General features: G+C 48.6%; 1 protein-coding gene across 1 annotated transcript in view; it reads left to right on the forward strand.

Moving 5' to 3' along the window:
- Positions 1-11,607, forward strand: part of Slit3 (slit guidance ligand 3) — a 588,206-nt gene that overhangs the window by 480,341 nt on the left and 96,258 nt on the right. The window contains exon 12 of the mRNA XM_032913200.1: positions 1,601-1,672. Coding sequence (XP_032769091.1) covers positions 1,601-1,672 — 72 coding nt within the window. The remainder of the gene's footprint in view (positions 1-1,600; positions 1,673-11,607) is intronic.

Genomic DNA, 11,607 nt, shown 5'->3' on the forward strand with positions numbered 1-11,607 from the left:
ACGTAATATAATGTAACAGTGAGTGCTTGGGGAGAAGCAAACTGAGAACATAGATGATTGGGAATCTTAACTAAAACACTCAGCAGACGCCTCCAGAGGATAAGCTGCTTGGGCTCAAACATGAAAGGCTGGTGAGGGGAATCAAGACTCAAGATGGGGCCTCAAGTGGGGAAGCCACACAGATCTGCAGGCCAGCACCTTTGAGGCTGATGCATAGGCAGGTGGCTGACCCATCCGGCTTGAGGATGTTCCACACCAAGGAGTTGGGCTATATGAGAACCCTTACCCCGGCACCCCCAACATCCACACCCTCGCCTAGGACCCCCCAGCATCCCCCAGCACCCCCACCTCCACCCCCAGCTTCCGCCACTCTAGAGGCTCTGACAGCCATCGAGACTGAGCAGGCAGTGGCATTGCTGCATTTGGCACAGTGAGCAGTGGGACATTAATATGAATTACAAATGTGAACCTGCGCCATCATGCTGACTTCTGTTTAGTCATTAATTTGCTGGAGCATTAATGAAACACACCCGCAGGCTGATGGAGAACTCGCTCTTCACTCCCAGTGGCTTCTGGAGGTGGGCGGCAGCGGGGGAGACGGGGGGGGTGCCTGTCTCACTCTCGTCCGCGTCCCGTCCTCCTAATGTTTCGCCTCCTCAAATGACTGTCAGCCTAGATTCGCGATCTGAGTGGGAATTGAATAATTGCATAGCCCGTGAACTTAGACCCGAGAAGGGGTTCTAGCAGAAGAGGACCAGCCCCTCTTTATAGCTGTTTCCTGATCAAAAAGGAGCTGGACCCCTCGAATAGAAAAAGTAATCAGTCATAAGACAAGCAGAGGAGGCCCAGAGAGTCTCATGTCCAGGATTAGAGACCTGCTGGATGCTGGTCCTTCCCAGACATCTCAAGTCACCAAACATTAAGTCGGAAATAGCCGGCGCCGGTGTAGGGGGCACTGTGAGTCTGAAAGATGAAATGAAGGAAATGCTCTGCGTTCCTTCCTTCTTAGATCTGAAAGGGTAGGACAGGCGGATGGAGAGTGGAAGCTGCTATCATCTGAGACAGCGGAAACTCCTCAGCCTCCCCGTCGAGCCAGGCCTCAGCTCAGCAATGCCTGCGCCATCTGGAGATGCCCCCACATGCCCAAAGCCTGCTGTCTAGATGGATGATGTAAAAAAGAAAAAAAAAAAACAAAACCCTCAGCTCAGGAATTCCTAGGATGCAGTGGGGTATTAAAAGGAAACATCCTATAGGCTGGCCCAGCCTAATCAATACCCATTGAAGACACAGGCTGGCCTCCCACACTGCTTATTTACTGTGGGGCTCGAGTCACGCTCGCCGCTTGGAGGTACCACAAAGGGCTGCTTCTTCCTTGTGGGGGTGATGGACTGGGCTGGGCTGGAGTGCAGCAGGATGGAGCCTGCTTTACCTCACACACCCCCAGCACAGGGTGAACTGCCTGCTTCTGTCTGTCTGTCTGTCTCAATGCTGAGAAGATGCAATGGAGGTGGCTGACCAGGAAGGCAGGTAGCCTGAGGTCTCGCCTCTAGAACTGACCCCCTTTACATCCGGCTGATCCCTGTCATCTGCTTCCTTCCAGGGTGCTCTATGGGAACAAGATCACAGAGATTCCCAAAGGACTGTTTGACGGGCTGGTGTCCCTGCAGCTGCTGTGAGTAGGAACTGTCTACTTTTTTTTTTGCATCCCTGGGACTGTTTTTGTAGACGGGGAAATGTTAATCCATGCTCTGGAAAATTCTTTGAACTTTATACCTGTCACACAGACACCAAAGCCTTTGTGGCATTCTGTCTCCCCTCCCCAAGGCATCCCTGTGGCCAGAAAGACAGAACTGGCACACAACACCAAGGCCCGTGTACACATAAACCTGGATGACGCAGTCCAGAACCCTGGCCCCAGCGTGAGTCATGACTTGAGAGTAAGAAAGAAATTGAATCCTGCAAGAGGAACTACCTTACAGAGATGTACTAAGAATTTAGGGGACTAAACCTTCCTAAGGCTAACTCCACTCTGAAAGCTGAAATAGGTGCCCATAGCAAGGCCCGTGACCTTAAGAAGGGTGTGAGTGGGGAGACGCCATTAGAGATAGCCAATCTGTAGTGTGTGACTCTCTGGCAAGATGAGATGAGGGGAAATGTTTATTTCATTTAAAGGAAGTTTTAAGTTCTGGGCTTATTTATTTGCATTAATTTCATTCTGGTCATTTGCGCTTAAATGTTTGAAGCAGATAATTGAACTCTGATGCGGGGGAAATAAAGGAAGGAACGTAGCATATTTTAGAAGATTTTTGGATGATCGAGGATCATCCCTGGTTTCTGACTAGATAGCTGGTACATCTATACTCGTGCTCTGTTGTTTTGTGTGCCTGTGTGCATGCGTGTGCGAGTGTAAATAAGTAATGTCTACTCTATGACCATCACCATTCCTGTTGTTACCAAGAATTGACCTTGAGTACTCTCTGAGAGGTAAATGACTTTGCCCTGCTTCACACAGCAAAGTAAGTGTGGAAAGTGAGTAGACTCTCCCTAGTCAGATATTTCTAAAGATTCCTGGCTCTCTGAGTAGCGCCAACAGAATTTCATCGTGAAGTACAAACAAATTTGCATGTAAATGTCTTTTTTAAAAAAAAAAAATATCACCTCCAAGGCAGACAAGGAGGTGTGGACCTTTAATTCCAGGGATTACACTGAAGCAGAAGAGTCATGAGTGGGAGTTCAGGCTCACTACATCCAGTCCCTGAGGGAGGAAGAGAGAAAGAAAGATATATCACCTCCAATTTCCAGTAAAGATTTTAGGCTCTCTGCCTCCCTTGTACCATTAGGAGGAGCCCAAATATAAGTTTATGGACAAGATGGTCCAGCCAGATCTCAAAGGGTAGGTAGGAGACGTGGGACCAAGGCACTAAGCAGTGGGTAGGAAACGTGGTTTTGTCTTGCAAGGACACTTTAGAAAGATGTAAGACTTCCTCTAGCTCTTCACGTCTCATACCTTCACACCGTAAACTCCCGTGTCCCGGAACAAATTGCTCCAGGATACAAAACAGTGGGAATCATGGTAGAATGAACTGTCCATCAAGTTTCTGGGCTGCAGATCCAGCAAGTAACTATCAGACTAGTTTGACAAAGCTGAGACCAGGGAGAGAGAGAGAGAGAGAGAGAGAGAGAGAGAGAGAGAGAGAGAGAGAGAGACAGAGACAGAGAGAGAGACAGAGACAGAGAGAGACCTATCTGTTCCTTTCATCTTCCCCTCTCTTCCTCTGCTTCTCTCTCATTCTGTCTGGCTGTAGGCAGGCAGGTCTGTGTTCAAAGGTCCCAGCGCTTTGTGGCTCTTTAAGGCTGTTTTGTAGAATGGCGTGCCAGGGCTCTGCAAGACTCTCCCTGTTTCACAGATGGTGTTCTTTGCTCCTAGCAGAGAAACTAAGTTACAACTGCTACCATGAGGCTGGTTAACTGTAGCCATTAATCCCCAGGAGAAAAATAACAATGGCATCTGCCTGGAGGTGGATTTAGGGGACACTGTGTCCAGCCAGGCTGGCGTGAATGACCTTGAATGATATGCATTAAAAGAACAATGTCATGCCCATTTAACTAAGGAAAGTGGACCGGACACCGAAGGGCCAGCATTGTGAATGGTGTGTATCAAAGATTCTAGAATGGCGAATGTTTAAACAAAGGAAATATGTCTGTGCTGTAAGCTGACAGCAGTCGGGAGGTTATGAGGCTCCCCCCCCTCCCCACGCTATGAAGGCTATGCCAGCTGAACAGCACTGCTTTGAGCAGATGGAACCGACTAGCTAGGGGGTAAAGACAATGCTTCTCCCTCTGTGGAGACCAGGAGTTGACACAACTCAGGCTGGCTCTCTTTCCAGAAGGAGCCCGCAGGCAGGGCTGGAGTTCTTCATCTCTGGTTTCTGACCTGCTGTTGGGCGGTTGGAAAGCAGGTCCCCATTAGATCAAATTTAGGGTTCAGCGGGCTGCAGATTGGATTTCTCCTCATTTGGCTGGAGATCGTCTGATAAGAAGGCTCTGATTAGAATACCCTGGTTGACTGGGTAATTTCATCTCCTTTAACTCAGAGGCGGACCATGGGAGTGTTGTCTCCTCCACCTCCTCCTCCCTCTCTCTTGAATGATTGATTGGTCAGTCCCAAAGTGCAAATGTCCCTTCCATGCCTAGAGGTCCTGGATATTTTCTTTTCTGGCACTTGTTGTGACACTAATGGGGACCAAGTGGATGTGCGCTTGGCCATTCTGCCCCTCCCTCTCTTCCTGACTGTTCTGGACTTAGCTGCCTGCCATCCTTCCAGCTATGCCCAGTTTAGGGTGTGCCCAGCCGTCCTGCCTTAGCAATTTGCTTGCCACGCTCCTTCGGACAGAAGATCGACACCAATAGTACAGTATCCTAGGTACTCTCAGAGAATGCGCCACATGGGTTTATACAGGCCAGCCTCAGCAGCCCCTGGAGTTGACCCTGAACTTGATAAGTTATCTTCTGGATCCTCCCAAGAGCTGTATCCCTAGCTGAACCTACAAGGTCTCATATCAAACGAACCTCAGGGCTAGACACACACACACACACACACACACACACACACACACACACACACACACACAGCTGGTACTGCAGTCCCACCATGCCTCCTCTGACAAATATGCCTGTCTTTCCTTTACTGACGGTTTCTATGATAAGCCCTCACTGCACAGTTGGAAGTTATAAAGCTCGTTCTTAAACTGAACCTCCATCCTGGTTTCTAAGAAACCCAGATGTCTGCTATCGTAGCCCTCCGATGTTTTTGAGTAGCTAGGGTACTTCCCTGTAATTGATCCTAAACAGGTCCGGTTTGGCTCCGGCAGTCGTTTGCTGTGCAAATATTCATTGTTTGTTACTAGCAGCCTCTGTTGTTGGGGTTGTAAGACAGTCTGTCAGCTTCCTTGCTGAACTGGACTGCCAGGAAGGGAGTTGGGTGATACAGGGAGACACCTGGGAAGCCATGGTTAGAACAGAACCTGTCACCTGCTTGTAATCCTAACTACCTCCTCCTCCTCCTCCTCCTCCTCCTCCTCCTCCTCCTCCTCCTCCTCCACCACCCCCGCCCTCCCATGAGCTCTCAGGACATAGGAGGCGACAGCTATCTTGCTCCTGTGTGGGCAGCCATCAGATAGGATGCCCTGAGACCCTGCACTTTGTAACTCAGAGGCCCACTGTCTCCAAGGCAGGAAAAGCAGTCAGTATGTCACTAGGGCTGTCATTTCCTTCTCTGATGGGCAGCTGCAAGCTGTGCTGTCACCTGCTTTCCCTGGGGAAAGGAGAGCATTCATTTAACACTCATTGATTTCATGGCATATCCCGCCCGGAAGGTTGCTGGAATGGGGGGGAGCCACCAGAGATGGAGGCTTTTCAACCTGCTCCGTGAGGATTTTTAAACCAAACCAGACTGTCTTCAGGCTGGAATACGTTAAAGACATCCCAGGCACCTGTTCAATCTTCTTGGAAGAGAGACAGAACCGTTTGAGGCTCTTGAAGTTTGCCAAGCAACATGCCAATTACAGAGCAGGGAGCATAGCTTCACTCCACAGAGATCATATTCCCTCACCAGCAGCTTCACAGACACTTCCTAATTCTGCTGCTACCAGGACAGCTCACAGTGATTGAGTACTTAATACGCCCGGGACTTAGTGCTAAGCAATGGCAGATGCATAGTCGCATTTAACCTTCTTCATATATGGGAAGTGTTTTGACAGAGGCCCATTTTACAGACGGGAAAGTGAGGGTTCATTAACTTGGCCTTGATCGCTCATATGTGAGTTGTAGGGCCAGAGGTAGAGCAGCTCTTCTTTCCAGAGACACAGAAATGAAGCTGGGTCCGAAGGAAAGAGTCCTCTCCGGCAGCAGAAAGAGTTCCAATTCAGCAGTCCATTTTTAAGGGAAGCATTCTCCCCTTTTCTTTCGAATCTGGAATTTCCTAGGAAAAGTCCTAAGCCACGGAAGAATGTTCCGTGCAAATGGTTCTGTCTTCTTGAGGGCTTGATTAGTCACCACGTAGCAATCAGGGAAGTGGCCACCCCAATAGTTGGGGGTGGGGCGCCAAGTAAAGCTAAAATAGGCAGGTTCACCCGGTTGCCTATTTTAGGTCTTGGCTATCCCTCTCTAGGCCCTGGGTTCCAGCTCTCCTCTGATTACCTTAGAAAAACCCTACCTGAACCCTGTTCCTAGGGCCCTCCCGTGTCACTGGAGTGGATGGATGGGAATGTTTCTCAGACAGACCACCGGATGGCCATGCTGCATGCTGCGTGCCTTTGTTTCAGTGCCATCTGGAGTCGCCATGACAACCCAAGGCCTGTGACAGTAGCATAGCCATTATCGGAAGAGAAGGAAAGTGTCCCCTTTGCCACCTTGGGAGTTGGAAGGCTCCTCCTGGGCCCTCCTGTGATGGTTGGGCATAACGTGGACCAGAGGGTCCATTCACAAGCTCCAGTAGGATCCTGGTTGTGGCCAGAGAGCCTCTGTACTGTGGCATTAGGAATTGGTCATGTCTTCTGTCAGTCTGGCGTCAGCAAGTTGCTGAAGGTCAAAATTAATTCCCCATATTTCATACGGGAGAGAGGCATGAAAAAAGATTAGTCCCGTTACACTTAGCGGATAAAGAAATGTAGGAGGGCAGAGGGTTAATTCTAATGAAATAAAAAGAGAAGACAGGCATATTAATGAGAGAAGGGTGCCTGGAGATCTCCCAGCTTAGTCAGGGGTCCCTAATAGCTCCTTTAATTGGTCTCGGGTACTAATACTTTATGCCCATGTGTAATAGCAAGTACCTCTCTAGAGACACATAGAACCCTTTTAATGGCCAAGAGTCTTTATAACACTTCCCTTCAGAAGTGTTCTCCCCTGAAGGAGCCAAAGGAAAGGTCATGCCAGAGGCTCTTGGTGCTGTCTTTCTCTTCCCGTGCAGCTGCTACGTGCTGGTGTTTGTGGAACAGAAACTGACTGACAAGTTCAGGAAAGGAAAGTTCACAGTGCTGCTGTTTTGGCTGGGTTCATCCCTGTCTCCCCCAAGCAGAGTTCCTGGAAGAGTTTCACCCAGTCTCTTGGAAAGCCCACTGCACTCTTTCTTGACGCTGGTTTTCTGAGAAGACCCTGCGTTCTCTGGCATCTGGAATCTGCTCTTGGCATCTTCAGCAAACACTCTGTAAAGAGGAGAAGTAACGTAACCACCTTTTCCCTCAGACCTTAGAGCAGGTGTATCTGAGAACATAAATACAACCCAGAATGATAGCTCTGGGCCCCTAAATCAATACGTGGCTGCCTAGAGTTGCCAAGATGATTTTAATGCAATTTATCACTGAACCCAACTCCAGATGTTTGTCTTTTCCAAATCCTGCCTAAAGGCCTAGGAAGATGGGATATGTGCAAGGGTGGTGGCTGTCGGTGGGGCTTCAGTGGCCTCTGGGAAGAGACTATGCTCTTTTTTTACAGATCTCAATGGGCTCATCTGCTACCTCATAGTCCACCTCTCCCACACCACTTGAACCCTGAATAAATGAGGCTGTAAGCTGCTACTAGCAGTGGGAGTGCCTGGGCCTTTTCTGATAGGCCAGACCAGTCCCCTAGCAGGGTATGAGTCATAAGAACCTTTTCCATACCAAACTCAGGGTATTTCCTTCCCCACAAAGCTCTGGCTTGTATCTCCCTACCCTGCTTCTCCTGTAGGCAGCTGTTTCTGGAAAAGATTATCTCCCAACAGCATTGTTAGCATGGGTAGTCGATGGGATGTGTGCTAATACCTCTTGACATAAAACATATGTGGAAGTCCAAAGTGCTCCAACTGGCCAGCAGAGGCGGGAGGTGGTAACATGTCTCAGCTAATTCGTGCAAGTATATACACGCACTATCGGATGCGCTCTTCTCCTCCCATTCCTTCGATGGGAATGTCTCTTCTTCTGCTACGCTATTGCCAGATCATCGCTAAGTTTGATGGGGAAGCCTACCTCTACCTCCTCATAGCCTTAGGTGATTAGCACCTTCCCTTACTGGGAGGATGGGTTTCAGAGTAGCAGACCGGTTAGACTAACCTACCATTCATAGGTCAGGGACCACTACTCAAGGTTAGTTTATGTCTTTGAGTCTCCCAGTGTCGTCTGACAGGTAGAGATAACATTTACTATGTAGGGTTATGGAGGATTAGATTTTTGTAAGGTGTCGGTGCAAGTGCTTAGCGTAGATTAACCCTTCTGGTTACTACTCACAAGGCTTCGTCATCTTCTTGATAGCCACACGACTCTTGAGTTTCCTTCAGTGGGCTGACTGAGAGCCCCGAGAGAGAGTTGGGTCTTCTCTGGAGACAGTTGTGCACAGTTGAGGGGTCAGTGTTTTCAGCTGTGAAAGAGGCCTCTGGGATGAGGCATGCGAACATCCCAGGTGTTGTCTTCTGCTCTTCTCAGAATGCAGGAAAGCTTCAGAGTGAGGAGAGCCAGGGACCATGCACACATCTCCTTCACCAGCATTTCCCTCAACATAGAATGCCTACCTCACGCAACCACAAAATAAAGAAACTTGAATCAGTTGCAGTGTGGTATACATCCCAAGCTGAGACACCTCTCTACTCCCAAGAGACAAGCAGAGTTGTCTAGACCCAACCAGACATCTGTCTGCCCCATACATCTCAAGGCCAGCAGAGCCAGGCATGCACCGGAGATAAGGAACACAGAAGAGAGAAAATGCATGTTTGTGTGAGGTAGTGGATGGGAGGTGAGCTTCGAACTCACACACGCTGAGGTAGCTTGGCCAAGTCTGTCATCATTTATGGCCCTCAGTTTCCTCGTTGTCAAAATGAAGGTGATCACGATGCTCTTCCACGGTAAATACTTGGTGCGTGGGTGTGGCCTCCACCAATGACCCAGCCTTCTCGATGTCGTTTCTACAGACATTTACCTCACTGCTCTTCAAAGGAGGACAAACCAAATCAGATCAAACATTATTCCAAGAAAGAGAGTTAACTTGTCTAGCCAACAAGGCAAGCCCATGACCATCCTCTAGTGGCTAAAGTCCAGTGTAGATACAGTGTGAGCATCTCTAATCCAAAACGCCATAACAGGCTCTAAGTCTTTTGATCGTCTGTAGGATACCACAGGTGGAACATTCCACACTTAACCTCACATGACAGAGCACAGGCAAAACAGAAGCATGCAAAACCCATTATAGAAAATGTCCTCCAGGTGTTGTATATAAGATGTCTATGAAATGTAAATTGATGTAGATTTGAGTCCTTTCCCTAAGATCTTTCGCTATACATACAAAAAAATATTCCACAGTCTGAAAATTCCAAACACTTCTGGTCCCACGCGTTTCAGATAAGGGATACTGAGCTGATAGTTCCTTTGGCCCCATCTTTTAGTGTTTTTTGAACGCCCTCATCTCTTGCCCATGGACCAGATATCTCAGAGCTCCTTTTATGGAAGCCAGACTGAGTTGAGTTGCTGCCAATCTTCTTCCCCCAAAGAAAAAGAGCAGAGGCAGGCTGCTCGATCTTGCTGATGCTAAGACTCAGAGGCTATCCTCAGTGACTAATTCTCCCTAAGCAGCTTAATTTTATCTCTCACAACACCTCCTCATCATGCCCGGGGAAGCCGAGCAGCTGGGAGAGGATGAGTGTCCAAGGGACTGTGCCCTTCTCTGTCTTCTTTTGCCCCCTGCTTCGTGAGCTCTGCACCTTGAGCTCTGTTTCTTAGTAATTCTGCCAGCCTGGGTTGTTGTGATATTTCACCCCTTTGAAAGAACATCCCGTGCTGAGAGATCCAGGAGCAATAGGAGACAGAGAAGCACCCAGATGAGCAAAGGAAGCCAAGCTGGGACCTGATGGACGAGGAATATTACCAAGATCCATGCAGGGTAAATGCTCTCCAGGCAAGTAAGAGCTGCTGCTTCTCTGTCTCCAGAGTCATCTTCTCTGTCTAACTCAAATACTTCCCAATATTGCTGTTGGGCTCATGAAGCTGGAACAAGGCATCAAGTCTAAAAAGCCTTCCTAAGCAAGGATGGTTCAAAGGGGACTTATGGGGGTTGGGGGGAGCTACCCAGTAGGAAAGATCCAGACTGTGGCAAAGAGCCTCATGTCCTGTCTGTGAATGTGGCCACTGCACAGCTGCTAGCACTGGAATCATTGCCAGAGGTTTTGAAATGTGTTTTCCAAGAAAAAACAAAAATCTACTGTAGGGGGGGGGGGGGTGTGCACAAGATTTCTAACTTTTGACACATAGGAAAGTCTTGTAAAATGTTAGGAAAGAGGGGATCCTCAAACCATCAGCTAAGTCATCCCGGTCTCTCTTTATTAAATAGTTTAACATTTCTGGCATAGTGGTGCTCGCAAAGGCCTTGAATATCAATATTTAGAACAAATAGTTTACTAATTACTTAAAAAATAAAATGCCCAGGCACAGTGGCTCACGCCTTTCTTCCCAGCACTTGAAAGGCAGAGGCAGGTGGGTCTCTGAGTTCCAGGCCAGCCTGGTCTACATAATGAGTTCCAGGACAGCCAGGGCTACATAGTGAGACCCTGTCTTAGGGGGTAGGACAGGGGGGGGGTACAAAAAAAAACAAAACCAAAAACAAATTTACTTTAAAAATAAAATAAAAGTTTGCATGTGGAAGACCCATTTCTAATGTGGTTGCTTGACTGTTATTCTGTTCATATTATAGCCTCGTTCAAATGCCCCCCACCTAGAATGACCTTGACCACAATCTAATACAAAAATCACAGGAAATGGTGGGGGGTGGGGTTACAGAGGGGATGGGCGGATTGGTGGAGTAGATAAGGCATTCATGAAGAAGCCGCTGAGCCCTCTAGAGACCTGGTTATCATAATTCCTCACAGCGTGCTCCCTGGAAGCTCTCCTGACCTTGCAAAGCCCTCAGACTCTGCTTCAGTCTCTGTGCCTGTAACTCTGAAGTGGCTCTGCCCATCTGCCCAGGTTATAGTGAGAATAACAAGGGTCAGGAAGGCACTTTGGAAAACAAAGAATATTCTAGCAACGTGAGCTTTTTTTTTTTCCCCCTCACTCTGAGGCAGGAGGACATCTGTGTGGACCCTAGGGACCCTGCCCGTTATTAGCCAGATTAAACAGGCTGTTCTTCTTCTGCTTGTCATAGTCACAGCTGCCTGCCTGCACCTGGATAGCACAGGGGACTTTGAGGGAAGGGGACCTGCACCAAGGGAGGGAAGGCTGGCACCCAGGGCCAGCTCTACCACTGCTAACTCCAGGCCCTGTGCATTATGGTATAGAGAGGCACCTAAAGCAAGGGGGTCAGTTCTGAATCCCCAGTTATTCTCCACCGAGGGATCTCTGAGCCTGCCTGAAGACGTGATATTTAGACATTCAACATTCAGACTCTCTTGTTCTTCTCCCTCTCCTTCAAGAAGGAATGAGGAATGATTTCACTGTGGTTTCAAGGGCACCACCAGCCAGTCCAGGGCCATAAAAGAAATGCTCGGCCAAATTTGCTTGACTTAGCAGCTCTGCAGTCTGAAATTTGTCTGTGGTGCTCAGAGCATCTGCTGGGCCAGTGTTTCCCCCACTTTCTGTGTTGTTCTGTGAA

This window comes from Rattus rattus, chromosome 9 (assembly GCF_011064425.1).
Source record: "Rattus rattus isolate New Zealand chromosome 9, Rrattus_CSIRO_v1, whole genome shotgun sequence".
NCBI classification, from domain to species: domain Eukaryota; kingdom Metazoa; phylum Chordata; class Mammalia; order Rodentia; family Muridae; genus Rattus; species Rattus rattus.